Source organism: Tasmannia lanceolata, unplaced genomic scaffold, assembly GCF_043159265.1.
Source record: "Tasmannia lanceolata isolate RefF3 unplaced genomic scaffold, GAP_Taslan_0.1 ptg000024l, whole genome shotgun sequence".
NCBI lineage: Eukaryota > Viridiplantae > Streptophyta > Magnoliopsida > Canellales > Winteraceae > Tasmannia > Tasmannia lanceolata.
In genome coordinates this window covers 5,992,923-6,012,772 of record NW_027518701.1, presented here as the reverse complement: position 1 = coordinate 6,012,772, position 19,850 = coordinate 5,992,923, and the positions used below count along the sequence as shown (strand labels likewise).

General features: G+C 39.2%; 2 protein-coding genes across 3 annotated transcripts in view; both read right to left on the bottom strand.

Moving 5' to 3' along the window:
- Positions 1–1,157: 1,157 nt before the first annotated feature.
- Positions 1,158–14,018, bottom strand: LOC143857215 (copper-transporting ATPase HMA5-like). Of its 2 annotated transcripts, none has more exons than XM_077367630.1 (6): positions 13,694–14,018; positions 6,023–7,411; positions 4,925–5,179; positions 4,128–4,250; positions 2,573–3,052; positions 1,158–1,760 (listed from the first exon to the last, which is right to left on the bottom strand). In XM_077367630.1, the coding sequence occupies exons 1-6, from the start codon at positions 14,003–14,005 to the stop codon at positions 1,344–1,346; spliced, it is 2,976 nt and encodes a 991-aa protein (XP_077223745.1). In that variant the 5' UTR covers positions 14,006–14,018; the 3' UTR covers positions 1,158–1,343. The 2 variants fall into 2 exon arrangements, with proteins under 2 accessions (XP_077223745.1, XP_077223746.1); XM_077367631.1 differs by having other exon boundaries at positions 13,721–14,018.
- Positions 14,019–18,507: 4,489 nt separating this feature from the next.
- The window catches only part of LOC143857335 (putative copper-transporting ATPase HMA5), a 28,278-nt gene continuing 26,935 nt past the window's right edge, over positions 18,508–19,850 (bottom strand). Inside the window, exon 6 of the mRNA XM_077367763.1 lies at positions 18,508–19,079. Within this exon, the coding sequence (XP_077223878.1) occupies positions 18,663–19,079 (417 nt within the window). The 3' untranslated portion in view covers positions 18,508–18,662. The remainder of the gene's footprint in view (positions 19,080–19,850) is intronic.

The following is a 19,850-nucleotide window of genomic DNA, read 5'->3' as shown; positions in this document are numbered from 1 at the left end:
ATTCACTCTTTTAACTTACTTAGGACAGCCCCCTCTAGTGTAAAAGAGTAGTCATGAATACACTAAAGGAGGCTGTCCCAAGTACAAATGGGGGTGAATATATCACTTCCCATTCATGAATAAGGGTGCAACTCGGCTCGGGTTCAACATGAAAAAATCACGGGTTGGGTTGGGTTGTGTTTGACTTTGATCAGGTTCGGTTCGGGTTGAGGAAGTTGAACCCAAGTCGGGTTGGGTTCGGGTTAAGGTGTCGGGTTGAAAAGAAAATACCTACTTAGAATTGGTTTTTTGTTTTCTTGGTTTTTACGAGCTTTTCATGCTTCCCTCACTATCACCCTCTCAAGTCTCTCCATCTCTCACAACTGGCCTTGCAAATATTTCATGGAATATTTTTTCATGGTGACCCAACATGGCCTAAACATTGCGTTTTGAGTATAGTTGGAGCCTCCCAGCTGCGCAACTTAGGCAACCCTATATCTAGAATTTAACCAGGTCATACTCAATTTGTACCCCATATCTGGTTTGCACTACCAACAAGGATCAATTTGTACCCCATATTTAGTTTGCAACCCCATATTTTTCTCAGAATACTTCAAAAGTGACAGATCGACAGTCATCCCAATAATTCTATCACAGAGATAACAGTTAAACCTAAATTTGGAGGGTAGGGAAGTTGAGTGATTGAACCTCCGACCTCAGGGTTGAAGAAACATAGTCTTAAGTCTTAACCCGGAGATTAAATATCCAAACGATGAGAAATGATAGAATGAAGGGTGTCCTTGCAAAAACCATCTACAAGTGCCCTTGCATTGGTCCTTTCCAACAAAGTGCAACATGGACCAATGCAGGGTTGTCCTAGTAGCTCAGCTGGTTTTTGAAGGGTGCCCTTCAATCTATCATTATTTCCTTATTTTTCAGTCTTTTCTCACCCTCTCCTCAATTCCTCTCAAGTCACTCCCTCTCCCCCCTCCCTCACCATTGAGAAAGCTAATATTCCATGGAAAAGAAATCCATGGTTGCCAAACATGGCCTTAGAGTTGGAAAAAAATTGATAAATATGCTGATAGTTTTAACATTATATTCCAAAAATTATTTTGCGTCATAATAAGGTGGTTTCAAAGCTAAACACACACACACAAAACATTATGTACACCAAGGAAACAAATGAGCTATAAAATAAAAGATACAAAACAAAGATCATTCATACATACAGACATGTGTGCACCAAGGAGAAATCTTTCAAATACCAAAAAAAAAAGCATAAATCTTTTTCCTAGACCTCGCCCAGAACATGACATACTTAAATCAGTATGTGCACAAACTAAAAACTACTTAGGAACAGCTCACTGGACCATGATCCCTTTCATCTGAAGGGAGTCGAGCTTCTTGGGTCTTTTATAATTCTTCAACAAGAGAGAGCAGCAAACAACACTAACTGAGGAGGCTGCCATTGCGGCGCCGGCAACCCATGGTGGCAGCCGGAATCCGGTGGATGGAAAGAGCACTCCGGCTGCAATTGGGATGCCAAGTAGGTTGTAACCAAGGGCCCAAATGTAATTAAGACGGATCCGAGAGAACGTCTTTCGAGAGAGGTCAATGGCGGTTATAACATCTTCCAAGTTGCTCTTCATAAGAACAATGTCAGCGGCCTCAATTGCTATATCTGTGCCAGCGCCAATCGCCATCCCAACATTGGCGGCCACGAGCGCCGGTGAGTCGTTGATCCCATCTCCAACCATTGCCACAGTTAAACCAGACATCTAGAGATGTAAGAGTAATAGTACAATTATTAGTAAACTTTAAGCAAAGATTTTAAACTGAAAAGAAACAATGCTTAAAACATCTTTTTCCAGCATAAGACAAACAATAATAGCTCAGTTTAATGGAATTTCAAATTATCCAATGTCATTTTTCATTTTTAAATTTTTCATTATTTTCTAGTGATTTTCATTTAGTAGGCAGAGCCGCCTCAAACACTGGATAAGATCATATGCTATGTTGCATCAGTATGAGTACGAGTGTTGGGATTCTGCAGCCTCAAAAAGAAAGATCTGTGGATTCGCCAAAATATATTATTAAATTCTCAAATTTTAACTTTTTAGATAATAATATAGTAATAAGAAGTAATACATTAAAATTTCTAATAGATTAAATAAATATAATGTTTTATTTCCATAATAAAAACTTACTATTAGGATGGATAAAACTAAAAAATGGTGGTAATTGTAACGTTGTGGTAGTAGTGTTCAGAAAAAACCAGATAAAAGGGATCTAGAAGTGTCACGGCGAATCCTGAAGTATTAGAATCTGACACAGGTACTTCGCTCATTCAGAAGAATCCATTCACATGGATCATGGGAGTACATAGCCTTGATGTGTGTGTGACTAGATGAAATACACAAAAAATTACATGTATACATATGTATGCAAGGCACAAGTATGCGCACGCGCACACACACACACACACACACACACACACACACACACACACATATATATATATATATGCAAGGTACAAGTAAGCACATATATAACACAAATGGTTCATAGAAATGAAAAGTCAAATTAATACCTGTAATTCCTTTACTTTATCCGCTTTCTGGTCGGGTTTGGCTTCTGCGATGACAGTTTCAATCCCAACTTCCTTGGCAATAGAATTTGCAGTACCCCAATTATCACCAGTCACCATAATGCTCTGAACCTTCATGGACTTGAGAATGGATATGACATCTTGTGCACCAGGCTTTAGAGGATCAGATACGGCTATTACTCCGACTACCTCGCCATTTATAGATACCAAGATCCCGGTTTGCGCTGCCTCTTCAGTTTCTACTAGAATTTCATCTGCATAAACTGGAATGGGAATCCCACATTCAAACATGAAGCTCTTGTTTCCTACAATAATTTCTTTGTTTTGGACTGTGGCTTTCACACCATGGCCCGTGATAGAGAGGAAGTCCCTTGCTTCTGGCCAGATATGACTGTCATCATCTCCTCTGAATTTTTTGGCATACTCGACAATGGCTTTGGCAAGAGGGTGCTCACTGTTTACCTAGTCAGATAAAAGGCATGCCAATATTGTCAACACTCAAACATATAGGTTAAAAGAATTGCCAGTCAACTTGAGAGATGCCCAACTCTACACAGATTCTATAGAAAAGGCATCATAAGAGAATGACTTCTCTTCTGAAAATTTAGCATTAAATCATTCTAAAATAGGGGTATCATGGATTCCAAAAAGGTGGGTTGCAATGAAACTAAGGTCAGTTTCTTAGCAAAGAAAGAAAAATCAGTAGCATTTAAACAAGTGAAAGGTATGTCTATCTCTCTCTGTCCCTCTCTACTTTCTTTTTATTTAATTTTTTTCATAGTTACCAAGGTGGGAAACGAATTCACCAAGCAAAATGTGAAACAGAAATGGGAACGCAGGGAAAAATAGAGGGGAAACAAGAAACGGGAAAATGATAGAAAATCGTATGAGAAACGCCTTGAGAAACATCTTGAGAAACACAATAGAAACGTTTCAGAAACTATAGAGAAACATCAATGAAAACACATACGAAACAGAAGGAAAACATGAAACATATGGTTACATAGTTTTCCGTACTTTTCTCATGCATTTCACACATGTTTCACATAAGTTTCTCATAAGTTTCCTATGCGTTTCGGAAACATTTCCCCAATTTTTTATCAAATTTTCGAAACATGTTTTAAGGGAAACGAGTTTCCCACCTGCCCAAGCTTTCCTCAACATGTTGACTTTATTAAGGGAATTATCATTGCCACCCTTCTCTGTTATTTCAATTTTCTCCGTTGGTGTATTCAACTCATTGTAAGATGTTACAATGGAGATAATTCTACGTAGCAAAGACCAGAATAAGTGTATGGCAGTATTAGTTCCATTTGTTAAATGTAAAACAGCTTATTCTAATGACGACTTGTATAGATCACTGATTCCACTCACTTGAGTGGTGATTTTCACTCTGAACACGTTCAGTTCAAGTCAATATTTCCCGAACCTTGGGCATATTAATGGGAAATAGCTGGTGTGTGAATGAATTTCATGAAATTTAGCTCATTTAACTTCTCTCATCATAACAGCAGAACAAAAAGAAAGCATTGCCTACCTCAGTAGCAGCAACCAAATCATAGAAATCACACAAGACCATATTTTTCAATAGCCTTGTGCTAACAACCACGGGCTTCCCAATGGTGAGCGTCCCCGTTTTGTCAAACACAATGCAGTCCACCTACAAGAGCTTCATATTTCAGTTCCATCAAAAATATCTAGAGCAACAGCTAAACAATGAAATTCTACCTATCAACTCTGAAAAACATAAGTGACAAACATGATAAAATGGGTATGCAATAGCATTTTAAAAAGAGAGGTAGATAGGAACACGTTGTTCAAAAGCCGGAACTTTTCAGCTAAGCTTGAAGGCCGAAATTCTACCTACCCAGCATTTGCAATACTATTTAACGCATGGCTTTTTAAACTTCAAACTCTGAACCATGGTTACCAAAATTTGACGAAAACCAAAATTTTGGGTTTGAAATTTCAGTTTGTATTTCGGAAATTTTGGACATTTCGGCTGAAATTTCAAGAATTTTTTTTTAAATATAGAATTATTCCGAAATTTCGGTTTCGACCAAGAGCGAAATGGAAACTGAAACCGAAATTTAAAACCATGCTCTGAACGTCAAACCAGTTTTCAAAATTTCATCATTTCAAAACATGCCCAAATTGTCGGTTTCGCCATGACATGAGAACAAAATCAGAACTCAGCGTACAAAATTGGACTGGGTGTGAGAACAATGTAGAAGACCAATTTCCAAATGGAGTCCGAGTTTTTTTAACATTGACTTAAAATTAATTTGGGAAGCAAGTAGCAAAACTAGGAAATAAAGATGAATTTATACAGACCTTATGTGCACTCTCTAATGCTTGCCCACCTTTAATCAGTACACCTTGAGAAGCACCAACTCCAGTACCAACCATGACAGCAGTGGGCGTTGCCAAGCCCAGAGCACATGGACACGCTATGACCATGACAGAGATGCCAAATTGAAGAGCTAGCTGAAAGCTATCCATGGAAGATGGAATCCAAGATTTTGGGTATCCATGGAACTTTCCAGCTAAAAACCAGGTGAGCCAGGTGGCAAATGACAGAATAATAACCTACAAAAGTGAAGGGGGAGCAGTTAAAACTTGAAACAAAGGACAAACGTTTGTGCATGTGTTCACATGTATCCCAATGTACCAAATAAGGATTCAACTCGGATGGCCTTTGACTTCTGAATTTGAAAAGGCCAAATGAATGAAAAACTCATCAAACGCATAAAAATGAGCAAGCCAAACAATCAACTTGGTCATTTAAAAAAAAATAATAGTTTGAACTCGATAGGTACCACTCAAAAAAAATTGATCTAAAATAAGTTCAACCAAATCTTCTCATCTTGGTCATGTTCCAAAGCAACTAGTGATTTTGGGACATTGATGTACAATTATCTCTTACTTTTATTTTATTCCTATTGTTAATACTAAAATATGTGAATATGATCCACTAAGAGGTGGATTGCTAAGTTAGCATGATCATAGTTACCATCTTGATAATCCTCATTAAATAAGTTAAACATAGTTTAAGTAATACATATGTTCTTTTTTCCCACAAAAGAAAAGAAAGGCAATTTTCTAAAGATAAGAATACCCATGAAATGACAAAATATCCTCCAGTTATGATCCAATGAAAAAGACAACCTCCACTTTAAGAATGCACATATCCTTCTTAGGAGGTGAATCTGTTAATAGTTTAATATTCAGGGAGGGTTCTTTTGCTTTTTTATTTGTTTCGTATGATAGGTTTCTTTGAATACTTTGTAGATAAAATAATTACCTTTTACAGATCTCTATTAAAACCATTCTTTAAGAATTCTTCAATCAAATTCCCCCCTTCCACCATTGAGAAAAAATCAACCAACAAGATGAATATAAAAGATCACAACAAAAATTATATCTACTTACGAGTGGCACAAAATACTTGGAAATACGGTCAGCAAACTTCTGCACCGGAGCTTTCGCCATCTGTGCCGATTCAACAAGCCGAACAATTTGAGAAAGAGCACTTTCTGACCCGACATGTGTCGCCTGAATGTGCAAGACCCCATTTTCATTCAAGGTGCCCCCTATCACACTATCACCCTTTCTCTTTGCTACGGGCCGTGCTTCTCCAGTTATCATGCTCTCGTTGACATGGCTCTGCCCCCATATAACAAAACCATCCGACGCCACCTTTCCACCAGGTATAACTTTAATCACATCGTTCTTTTGAATTAATCGGCTATCAATCTCTCGTTCATTAGTCACATTGCCTTCACGGTCATAAGATAGTAGGGTAGCGGTTTCGGGTGCCAAGTTCATAAGCTTGGCAATAGCTTCGGAAGTTTTGCCCTTCGCCAATACTTCCAAATACTTCCCAAGTAGAATAAACGAAATGAGCATCGAGCTGGTCTCAAAGAAATCCGTTGCCATAAAATTCGAAGAAGTTGCAGCTCTAAGAACAGAGTAGACTGAATAGAAGTACGCTGCATTGGTTCCTAAGGCAATCAGAACATCCATATTCGGAGAGCCATGGCGCAAGGCCTTGTAAGAACCAATGTAAAACCGGCGGCCTATGATAAATTGGACAGGAGTAGATAATATCCATCTCAAAAGCTCTCCGATAGTTAACATGTTTACAACTTTGGTGTCTAATCCATGCTTAATTCCTGGGATATACATAAATACCATTGAGGTGAGGAACACTGGGATTGTGAAAACCGAACTCCAAAGAAATGATTTATAATACTTCTTAATCTCCTCATGCCTTTGAGGTTCCCTTCCCCCATTGTCCGGGAATAGAGAGGCTTTAAAACGGCCCGACCCTGTCGACTCAATCACTTCAATGAAATCTCTAGGCCCTGTTTGATCTGGCTTGTAAGAAATGGAAACTTTATGAAGTACAGGATCAATGTCAATATCATCAATCCCAGGGAGTGCTTGAAGGGAACTTTCAACCAAGTTTATTGATTTCTCCGTCCATATTCCATCTACTTTGAGCTTTATCTTGCTCTTATCTTCCCCTGTACTAATAAGTATAGCTTCGAAACCTGTATTTTCTATGGCCTCCAACAATTGGCTGTAGCTTATGAGATTTGGATCATGTCGGATTTCCGCCTCTTCAGTTGCCAAGGCAACTTGAGCTTTATGTACACCGTGAATACCTTGCAAAGCTGATTCAACAGTTGTTGAGCAAGAAGTACAAGTCATTCCTTTTATGCGTATCCGGCATATGAGTGTGGATCTCTCATTATCGTCATTAATCAATGTGGCCTCAAACCCGACATCTTCAATGGTTTCTCGAATTGTATCCTCCTACAAAATGCAATCATGAATAGGAATAACAAGTTCTTAAAAATATTTTGGTAGAACAAAATTATAAAGGATAAACTGTGAACTAAGCTGATAGATGGCGCATAATTTTGCATAAGTAGCACAATTCAATTATTAAGAGCATGATAATTTCAAGGAGAATAAAAAGGAGATAACTAGTTTTTGCGTTGCGGTACAAACAATGCTCTGAAAATTTGCTTCAAGAACTACTACCAATATGATGGATGAGTTGAAATTTTGCATGCATAAATAGAAGTAACCATTCAGTTTTTATAATTAAACAAGCCATGGCTTGAGGTCTTTAACGGGATAAGGAGCAAGACACAGCAGTACGAACAACATGTGATGTAATTGACACTCACTTCAATTGAAAAAAAAAGTGCCAGTACATAATCTAGTAACTTGCATTTTTCAGACACCAATAATATAATATGCATATGAAAACCCTGACAGAATCCTCACAGTAGGACTACCAGCAAAAACTATGCTATGGAGTGCCAATACATATACTAATGTAAGACATGGAGGATGCAACTCAGCACAACCCAAAAGTAACGATGTGATTCATAAAAATGTACTCTAAGAAAATAGGTGTTACCATTTTTCCAGTTTTATTTGAAAACAGTTTCACACTTCGCAATATCACTTGTGTGCAATATAATTATATATCATATCTAATTTTCTCCGGACCTTTTATTTGTTTTAATCAACTGGAAGTCGATCGAAATTATTAATATCCTTAAGGAAAATAATAGAAAAAATTTTTAAAAAGAAAAAGATAACATGAGGACCGTCAGGTATATGATTACTACCTATTTTGACCTTCTGAACTCCCAAATCTGATCGTATACTAGTGACTTCTTGTGGAGAATGTTATCTCCTTCATCTATAGATATAAACCAGTAAGCTGTTGATATTCCTAGAGATGGTACTGTTAAAGTAAAAAAGATAAATAACGCCTTTCTCCAGCAGCTTACGCTTTTGGAGAAGTCGGTAAGTTAACATGGTATCAAAGCCAAAGGTCTCGAGTTCAAACCTCCCTGATAGCAAAAATCCACATGCAATGGTCGGCCCAAAGTGGGACCACATGTGCCACGTGTTTGCCAAGTGGGCCACACGTGAAGGGGAGTGTTAAAGTATAAAAGATAAATAACGCTTTCTCCAACAGCTTAAGCTTTTGGAGAAGTCAGTAAGTTAACAGGTACTATAAAAGCTATAAGTAACAGGAGAGCATATGACAACTATCTCATAGGAAGGGACAGTTTTTTTATAAGGGTTTAAACCATGGAGGAATGGTGATCCTGGATTGTAGTTTAAGACTGATGAAGATTTTCTATGGTTTGGAAAATCATAGTAGATCTACGGTGGGCGATTAAAGTGAGATCTATTTCTATTTAGATTTGCAAAGTATGCATCTCCTGTTGTATTATGATGAGACTGATTTCAAGCAAAGTGTTAAATTTTGGTTTGGGTTTGGGTTTCAGTCACCACGAAACAGAAATGATTCGGCTTCAGTTGAAAATCTCGGAGGAAATCCTGTAAAATCACGAAAACATATGGAACATGTGCTAATGATAGAGTTTAAAGATGAAACTTCAGGAAATGCTAGAAGAAGCACAAATACACACTTTGAAACTATTACATAGGCAAGACAACCATCCATAATGGTTTAAAAACATCAAACACCTAGTGACATGCACTGTCACGCATGACGCATGTCTGTTATTTTAATATAAAAAAATTCACATATAACTCACATAAATATTTTATACACAATAAATGCACCACATTTTGTATGCAATTCATATAAATATAATTATGTAATACAAACTAATATAGCATACCAGTCCTTTTCTTTTAATGAATCTTTCGACCATTCAACAAAAAACTAATATAGTATACCAATATTACTTTTGGTTTATTTGTTTCGGTCATTTCAGTTTCAGTTTCAGTTTCAGTAGGGATGGAAACGAAAACATTTCAATTGTTTCTTGTCAGTTTCGATGTGATTTCATGTTTGTCGACAATCCTAGCCTATTGGTAGGCAAAAAATTCTCTAGGAACCTCCTTCTGAGCATCCATTGGGCTTAATAGGATGATAATAGTCATAGTAACCTGAGATATGTTAAATTCGGTGTCTTCACTATAGCTGTAGTGGAGAGGAAACAAATGAGTTCAGGGCACGGGCTGTGATGCCTTGTGTTTGAGATATTCGGGCTTCTTGTTTAATTAGGACAGACTCTCAAAACGTCATTGGGCTGCTATAATGGTAATGGCAAACCACATAGTTCAGGAGCACTTTTATAAAATTCTCCTAGATACCAATAGTGTAAGCTATGTAGATCATATCAGCATAGCTATAGTGAGGCCTGTTAGCATCTCATATTTCTATGAGTTATAGACCTACGGATCAATGTGTTTGGGTAATTGATTCTAACTTAAATGAATGGTTTCTTTAATAAAGAGAGATCCATGTCAGATCGGGAGATGAATTATGGGGAAATTGTGGGCTGCTATCAAAAGTTGTCTTCTTTGTAGCGGAGGGTGGTCCCCAATCTGGAAGGGCTAGATTTTGATTAGATCGGATATGGGGCAATGATATTCTGGAAGCGGGCATTCAGTGTGGGGGAAATCAGAAGTGGCTTGTTCTCTATAAAAAGAAATTGGGCTCCTGACCTGGATGGTTTCTGTCTGGCCTTTTCTCAAGTGTGCTGGAAAACGTTGAAAGGGAATATGATGGACGTGTTTGAGGCTTTTCATAGGGGCATGACTCTTTATATGAGCACATGCACTTTCTTCATCGCAATTATTCCAAAGGAGGATGGGTGTCATCCAACTGACTTCCATCATATGAGCTTGGTGTTTTGCACCGCTAAGGTTTTAGCGGACAAGGTGAAGAAAGTTATGGGTAAGATTATCACATAGAAGCAAAGTGTTTTTATCAAATGTATATACAGAGGCAATGATCGCTGACGAGGCTATTGGATCCTACAACCACAATTAGAGAAGAGACTAAGGGGTAAGATAGACATGAAGAAAGCTTATGACAGAATAAAATGGGGGTGTTTGGATTATCAAATGAACCGAATGATGTCTGCGACTAGATGTCGAGCGTGGGTGTCTAGTTGTGTTTCTTCTGCATGGTGCATGGCCCCAACCATAGGTTCTTCAAAACATCCCAAAGGCTTTGTCAGGGATACTAGCTTTTCCCTTCACCCTGGTTGTTGAGACCGAGTAGAATGCTTGAGAAGGCGAAGAGAAGCGAGCTCATTGAGGAGTTTAGGCTGGGCTCCCAAGAGGTGAAAATTATGCACTTGCAATATGCATATGACACTGGTTTTTAGGAGCGTGGGGAAGAGCAAAATTTAGAATTTAAAGGTTGCACTTCATTGCTAAGCAACAATTATGGATCAATGATCTAACTTCAGCAGGTCCATTTTGATGAGCATTCATCTTAGAGAGAAGGTTTGGCTTGACAATGCTCTTGGGTGTGGTGGTGGGAGATTTCCTAATGTGTACCAGGGCCTCTTGATCTGTGGAGGCAGACCCGGTCGGGCACTTTGAGATCCTATAATTGAGAAGGTTGAGAAGTGTACAAATTTGTGGAAGAAATTTTTTGTTGTTGTTGGGTGGCGAATAAGTTTGATCAAAGTGGTATTAGCCAATCTCCTTATTTACAACTGATCCATATTCAAGTGTCATGTTAATGTAGCTATGCAGGACCTACTGACTCTAAAGGAAAGAAAGAGAAGGTAAGTTGGAAGGAGGTTTGCATGTTGACGACCGGTGGTGGCTTGGGCTTCAGTAGTATTAAGGCTATAAACATAGCTCTTTTGGTTGCTTTGGCAGTTCAAGCAGGAAAGAGCCCTTTTGTGAAGATGCGTAGTTGAGGAGAAGTATGGTGCTAGGTTTGGGGTTATGGTTTGGAGAGATATTATGAAGGGCCTACTGATTTTCTTCAGAGGGACTACTCACTTCATAGTTAGCAAAGGGAATTGAGTGAAGTTCTAGACAAATTTCTGGTGGAGTGAGATATCCCTGAAAGAAAGATTTCTAGACATGTTTCTATGGCGACAGAGTTAGAGAGGACAGTCAGAGACTCCTTTTTTAGAGATCATGACAGAGTGACCTGGTCTATTATCACTTTTTCGCAAGAATTTCTTTGACGGAGAACTTGAGAGGGTGGCTATGCTTCTAGAGACTGGACTAAGTTTATTTTAAGAAGGGTAGAGAGGACATGAGAGTCAGGATATGGGACAATGAAGAAGACTTTTCTATTCATTCTTTCTAGGACATACAGAATTTCGAGGATATCGGCCCTGCCGAGTGTTTGCGCATTTGCTTGGATGGATCTAGCTTAGGGAATCTAGGACCTATAGGCTTGGGGGATCTCATCCACGAGGTAGACAGTACTACCAAGAGAGCTTACTTAGGCCCGTTAGGACTCACAGACACAATTGGTGCGGAGGTCCATGTGTTATAGACTAGGATCTGCTCGGTCGAGAACATTGATCTTGATTGTGGAAGGCGATTCCCTCAATGTGATTCATTGGATGAACCAAGGAAGCAGGATTCTTCCCTGGGAGCCTTCGATTCCCGTTTCGATTCCCGCTTTTGATTCCCGCTCTGGCAACCTTGAGCAGGATTCTTCCCTGGGAGCCTTCGATTCCCGCTTTCGATTCCCGTTTCGATTCCCGCTCTGGCAACCTTGGGATGAACAAGGGGACCAATTGCCCATGGAGGTTCTCCAATTCTATGGAACACCAAGAAGAGAGGTAGAACTAAACACAATTATCTACATAAACAAATTACATAATATAAGCAAAAAAGAAATGAATGGACAATCATTGCAACACAAATATAAATGAACCATTCCTTCTAGGAAAAAGAAGAAATTCAAGGAAAAAACTGTCACACTTTGGACTGTCAAAATGAAAATAAGAAATTGATTTTTGTATCGTTACAAACCCAAAGGTTATTTGTAAAAAACACTAAATACTTCATGAAACAAACAGAACACGTAAAAAAATATAACAAAATCAAATACATGAATTAACTTTCTTCCCATAAAATTTTAAAAGGAGAGATTAAATAATATCTCCGATAGGAAATGGAAAATGCAAGTAAGAAATCAAATTCAAATTCTCTTATCATTAGATGGAATCCAAATCCCAGACCAAACCACATAAAAATAAAAGTCAAGGAACAAAAAGATTAAATAATCTGTTAGGTACCTAACCAATACGATAAAAGCTCCAGAGCTGATGGAAGGCGTTAGGCTAGGCCCTTTAAACATGCCCCTGGGTCCTACCCAGTCCCATACCTAGGCAGGCCCCCACTTAGCACCATAACATTCCACCACGCTTTCGCATCGGCCATCCTCGGTGGTGGCCCACTTCGTGACGGCTTTTACTCTACCCTTTTTTCCATGTAGCCCTTTTCACATGCCACCCTTTCCATGACTCAAACATGGGACATGATTTTTTTTTATTTGATGATATGGGGTATCCTCACCCCATTTTTTAGGGCGGGACTATTACCTACAGATGCGCACTATCACCCGTAAACCACGCACATCGGGTAAGCCGGGGATTCGAGCTAGCGTCAATGGGGAGCAAACCTTAATCCAAAGAGCCACAAAGCCACAGAGCCACACCCGTACGGGACATGCTTTAAGCCAAAGAGCCACAAAGCCACACCCATACAGGATTCAAGCTAGCGTCAATGGGGAGCAAACCTTAAGCCAAAGAGCTAGCGTCAATGGGGAGCAAACCAATGACTTTAAGCCAAAGAGCCACACCCGTACAAGACGTGCTTTGATACCAAATGTTATGAACCTAACAAATACGCCAGAAGCTCCAGAGCTGATGGAACACATGTTAGGCCCTTTTAACCATTCCCATACCAGGCTGGGTCCCACCTAGTCCCATAGCTAGACAGGCCCCCCACTCAGGACCCTAACATAATCCTTTATCTAAAATAGGTTAAAAAACGCCCCAGAAAAAAAAAAATCTACAAACAGATCTGAATGAAAACCCCATAATCACGCAATCTTAGATTTCACACCAAACAGATTAAATAATCCTTTATCTGAAAAAGGGAAAAAAAAACCCAGAAAAAATATCTACAAACAGATCTAAAAGGAAACCCCATAAACGATTAAGGCGAAAAACCAGATACTCTACCATCAAACATGTAGAATCCAAGAAGTAACCAAACAAAATCTCTTCTACCAAAAAAAGGCTAAAAAGAAATCAAACTTACGTTGACAAAAGTTGGATGAAACAAAACCTGGGTTCTGTTGTTTAGAACATCAACAGCCGCGTTTTCAATTCCAGGAAGTCGTTTAATCGCTTTCTCAACAGAACCAGCACAAGCTGAGCAGGTCATTCCAATCACTGAAAACAGAGCTTTTTTCACTTCGGATCCACCCAAATCCTCAAGATCCGAAAACCCATTAAGATCCGAAAAACCTTTTGGGTATTTGGGCATTGAAGGGTAATGGGGTCGAGGAGAGAGATCATGGGAATTCTCATTGCCGAAGCAAGAGATTGCAAAGAGGCTTCTGGTAGCCATGTCGACTTTCGCCTTTGCCTTTGAAATTTTAAGGTTTTATAAGAGGGGGATTTTGAATTTATAAAAGTAATTGGATTTGAGTGGGCTGCGGGACCCACTTGGTAACCGTCTTTGACTGTGCCCGCGTTGATATGATGAATGATTAGATTCGTCGGATGCAATATTCACCGTCCATTTAAGGTAGGACCCACTTCTTTGTCAAGTGAGGCTTCTTTCCCAAGATTTATTCTATTCGGTCAAGTGGTGGGACCCATGCCAATTCTCAAGGGCGGTCTTACGTCATTTGATGGGTCCCACTATCTAACATAATTTTGGGAAATTATATATTGGCCCCCTTTTCTTCGTTGGGCCAGCCACCGCTAGTGTATTTATGGATTATGACCATGGTTTTAAATTTCGGCTGAAACCCAAAATTCCGTTGAGACCGAAACCGAAATTTGGCTAAATCTGAAATATCAGGTTTTACTAAATTTTGGCCGAAATTTCGAGTAATTGATTTTTTTTTTAAAAATATAGAAATATTCAGAATTTTCTATACTTAGGCCCAAATTTGATAAATAATTAAATAATAATTTTTTATTACCGGATTTCGGCCGAAATTTCAGTTTCTGCTAAGACCAAAATGTAATCCGAAACCGAAATTTAAAACCATCATTAAGACTACCCTTTTACACTACGAGCCGGTGGCCCAAGGAAGAAAAAGGGAGGAATATATCATTTCCCCCTTTTGGGAGGGAAACAAGAGGTTCAAAGTACTAGCCTAGTTGGTTTAGTATTCCCTAATATAATATTGTTTAAGGATGTCAATGATCCACATTAACAAGTAAAGCGAATTTGGTTTGACTAGTATTATCCATTATAATATAGTTTTAGAATGTTAATAATAAACTTTAACAAGTAAATTGAAATGTATATTAAAACAAAAAAGTCTATCTAAGTGAAGAGTCGGGATCACTTGTGGGTCCCAGATAGAAACGTACAAATATAATGAATAATGTTGATCTTTCAGGCCGTCATGAGGGGATCCACATGGTTCAGGACCCATGCCAAACAAACATCTCATCTTGTAGGTTAAATGCCTGATCTGTTTGGTTGCACAAAAGCCCGGCTTTTGTAGGGGTTTTACTTGGGTTTTGGATGCCACATCATCAAAAACCTATATTTGGTAGTCATTAGACAAATGAAATCCCTGGAGATTACCAGCTGCCAACTCCTTGTCTGGTGATGTGTCATCCTTCTCATCCCAACAAATTCCAAGTAAAAAAAACCACATGTCATTCTTGTCTCTTTAGTTTTTTGCTTGGATTCCTTTGGAATGATGCTTTTACTCTCTCTCTCTACTCATTACCACTACTCTACGAGGTTGACAACCAAACACTAATTACCACTATTCTACGAGGTGAGTTATTGGTAAATCCAAGGCTTGTCTCCTCCTTGTTGACTAAAAAAATAGAAAAAATGCGTCTTTTCTAGTAGGAACCCTAACAAGGCTCATGGATCAATCAAGCATCTAGGATCATCCCAATCAATATAGCGTAGGCAAGAAGATATATGATCATCACTCAGGTACAATGTGTTAAGTATGGGAATAATCCTATCAGGGTTAATAAAATGAAATATCAAGGTAATGCTATCAAAGTAAAGAGTTTAATTTATCAAGGTAAAAAGTAGGAGAGTACAAGTGAAGTGATGCTTACTTGTGAACTCACATGGGAATGCAACTTGTGAGTCCACAAGAGAGTACTCAGTGGGCCTACTTATGAGGGGCACATAAGAATACAAATGGGCCTACATGTGAAGCCTATATGAAAGTATAAGTAGGCTTACGTGTAAGCCTTACTGCACATTTTAGGGAAATGATATATTCACTCCCTATACAACTTTTGAGTCATTTCAGAGAAAAAGTAGGGAGATTTTTGGAAATTTCGTCCAGAAATATAGGAACGTCATGAAATACGATGTAACGTGAATTTTTGAATTTCTAAGTAACGTGAGGACACAGATCTCAAGCTGTGTGGGTCCCAGCTTCTCTTCACACCAAAATCATGAACTACTGCCCTGTTTACACCCGTTTTGGGGAGTTAGTCGGTCATCAAAGACCAAACTGATAAGTGGCAATTCACTTGGACTAAATCAAAGACCAAGATGCCGATGCCAAAGCCATGCAAGCAACTTATGGACGTGGGAGTTTACATGCATATACCGGAGCCTAGAAAGTAGACCTTGCAAAAAGTGACCCGTACCTGCGGGTCCACCCGGCCCGCCCCATAATTTACGGGTACGGGTCACAGATTAATGACCCGTCCTTTTTTTTTTACCCGGACCGCACAGGTCATAGAAAAACTGACCCGTCCGGGTCGACCCACGGGTGTCCCTACTAACAGGGAAATGATACCCCCCCCTAACGGTTAAAATCCCCCCTTCACTGAATATTCTTAAGTTTTTCAACGTTAAAGGGGGTAATTTTATCCTCAAGCAGTTGAAATATCTCATGAAAAACGTGAAATATCACTCCCCGAACATATAATGGTTGAAAATGAACAATGAAAAAGGCAAAAAGAATAATTTAAAAAGTTTTTTTTTTAAAAAAATTAAATATAATTTTGCTGGGTTACCCGCGGGTTTACCCAACCCGCCCGGGTGGGGTCCGGGTACACTAAAAGGCTACCCGTAGAATCACGGGTAATTTTTACCCGTACCCGCCGGGTACGTACCCGCGCGGGTTACCCATTTGCCAGGTCTACTAGAAAGATGGTCGGTTTTTGAAGATGTGGCACACCAGTTGCCAATCGTGAGAAGGTGGATGATAACCACATAGACAATGGAGGAAGTGGGAATAGGGGAACCCAGCGTGGGTTGTTACTAAAAAGTCTCCTCCAAGAGAATGTGGGGATGATGAGGAACGGTTACCCGAGTATATTAAGCTATGCAAGGAGGTGTCTGTGTACAAGGAAGAGGTCCCAAAACCAAGAATCAAAAAAAATGTTTTAGCATTTTATAATTTACTTTTCCTGCATTGAACTCTTACTTTTCGTAGTTGTAGCTCTTCCCGGATTAAGGAAGCAATGAATTCATCTACCCAAGTGAGTCTGTCTCTTTAATTCACTTATCCCTCTCGCTGGTGTCTTGTTTGTGTTGTTTTGTCGTTTAGCCTGAATCGGACAATCTGTCGACCCTGAGAGTCGGTTGCGCTCTGCGCGCATCGACCAGCCGTGAGTCGTTCACGTTATGTGCGTGTCAATGTGTCGTTCACAGTCTGCGTGTGTTGAACATTTAGCATCGCGCCTGTACCTAAAAAATCCTTTCCATATGTGCAAAAGCAGAGGAGCCTAAGGAAGTAGTGTTATTCCCCTCTTCTTCTCAATCACCTGAAATCCAATCCCAGAGGAGAGAAACGTTTCGGTTGTTGAACCCCTCAAAATGAGTTTCCGGCTTCTTACCTCGAGAGAGGCTGGCATGTCCGCACACTGTGGAGATATGCATAAGGGGGGCAAGCTTACACAGGCTTATACAAAAGGGGGGCATGCCTTCAAATATTAAGGATCTGGCCCAACTCAACAGGGGCAACTGCCCCCCTTATGCTACATGTAACTCCGCCCCTGGAGATGACCGGCCGCACGTGCATGGGTCATGTTTTTGCACTACCTTTACTTTTTTAAGTGTTTTGGTGCCTCTTTCTTTGATTAATATCTGTAATGCAACACATTTTCAAATCCAAAAATCTGAAATCGGATTGCACTACACCTCCCCACACAAACCGAGGTCCAATGGGGAACCAGGTAGAGTCCCCACCTAGGACAAGGGCCTAAGACCATATGATGACTCGGTAACCGTGGCCTACATCCTCAAAAGATTAGTTATGTTGCCTGGTTACGAGGGTGGAAGGTGTTAAGCACCACCCTCACCCGGAAAATTCCGATCTCTCATGCCAGTTTTACCAATTTAGGAAAACTTGAAGGAAAATGGGCAAAATGATTAAATTCGAGGTCCCTAGCAGCCTTGTCCTTGAGCATAGAAGTCATGTCCTTTGCACCCCCTCTAGGTCCCTAGCAGCCTTGTCCTTGAGCCTGGCTGACCTCCTTAGGACCTTTGGACGTCCAAGTCATGTAAGACCTCCTCCACTTGTTCGGACATATCTATAGTAGTGTGGTCCTCATCACCTTAGTCCCTCTCAAGTGACTCCCTCTGCCGCACGCCCTCATCATTGGGAAAGCTAATATTCCATGGAAAAGAAATTCATGGTTGCCAAGAATGGCCTTCAAGTTTAAAAAATTCATAAGAAATATGCTTATAGTTTGTAACATCATATTCCAAAAATTATTTTGAATGATAATATCGTGCACATGTAAGTTAGTTTCAAAGCTACAAAAAAAAGGGATATGTACAGCATGAAAACAAATGAGCTACAAAAAAAAGGATGAAACACAAATTTTATGCATACGTATAAACATATGAACACCAAACATAAATCACACAAATATCATTCATATGTATAAACACCAAACATAAATCACACAAATATGATTCATATGCATAAACATATGTACACAGGACAAATCTTTCTTATACCAAAAAAACCGAACATGACATGGATCGGTTTCCCAGCAATTACAATCTTAAATCAATATGTACAAAAACTAAAACTAGCCAGAACAGCTTACTCAACCATGATCCCTCTCATCTGAAGGGATTCAAGCTTCTTGGGTCTTTTATAATTCTTCAACAAGAGAGAGCTGCAGACAACACTAACTGAGGAGGCTGCCATTGCAGCACCGGCAACCCACGGCGGCAGCCGGAATCCGGTGGACGGAAAGAGCACTCCGGCGGCAATTGGGATGCCAAGAAGGTTGTAACCAAGGGCCCAAATGTAATTAAGACGGATTCGAGAGAATGTCTTACGAGAGAGGTCAATGGCAGTTATAACATCTTCCAAGTTGCTCCTCATAAGAACAATGTCAGCGGCCTCAATAGCTATGTCTGTGCCGGCGCCAATCGCCATCCCAACATCGGCAACCACGAGCGCCGGTGAGTCGTTGATCCCATCTCCAACCATTGCCACAGTTAGACCAGACATCTAGAGATGTAAGAGTAATATTAGTAAACTTTAAGCAAAGATTTTAAACTGCAAAGTAACAATGCTTATAATATCTTTTCCAGCACAAGACAAATAAAGAGAAACAATAATAGCTCAGTTTAATGGAACTTCAAATTATCCAATGTCATTTTTTTATTTTTTCATTATTTTCTAGTGATTTTCACTGACTAGGTGGGCCCTTAAATACGGGATAGGATCATAATCTATGTTGTATTAGTACAAGTATGAGTTTTGGAATTCGACATGGGTATCGAGTGTCGGATTTTTCAAATCTCAAAAAGAAACATTTGTGGATGCACCAAAATATATTAATTAATTCTCAAAATTTAATTTCTTACATAATAATATGGTTATGAAAAATAATACATTAAATTTTTTTAATACATTAAGTAACTACAATGTTCTATTTCCATATTAAAAACCTACTATTAGGATGGATAAAACTCAAAAACAGGTGCTAATTGTAAAGGTGTGGGAGTAGTATTCAGAAAGAAAAAACCATATCAAAGATATCTAGAAGTGTTGAGACGAATCCTAAAGTATTGGAATCCGACATGGGTACTTCACTCATGAAGAATTTGTGAAACATATTCGTTCATTCAGAAGAATACGTGTAACATGGATCATAGGAGTACCTAGCCTAAATGTGTGTGTGCCTAGATGAAATACGAAAAAAAAATTACATGTAGACAAATGAATATAAGGTACGAGCAAGCACAAATATAACACAAATGGTGCATAGAAATGTAA

Coding starts and splice junctions, on each gene's coding strand:
- LOC143857215 (XM_077367630.1), bottom strand. CDS start 14,005: ATGGCTACCAGAAGCCTCTTTGCAATCTCTTGCTTCGGCAATGAGAAT. Junction 5,180..6,022: donor CCAAGTATTTTGTGCCACTC/GTAAGTAGATAT, acceptor TCACTTTTGTAG/GTTATTATTCTGTCATTTGC. Junction 3,053..4,127: donor ATTTGGTTGCTGCTACTGAG/GTAGGCAATGCT, acceptor TTATCTGACTAG/GTAAACAGTGAGCACCCTCT.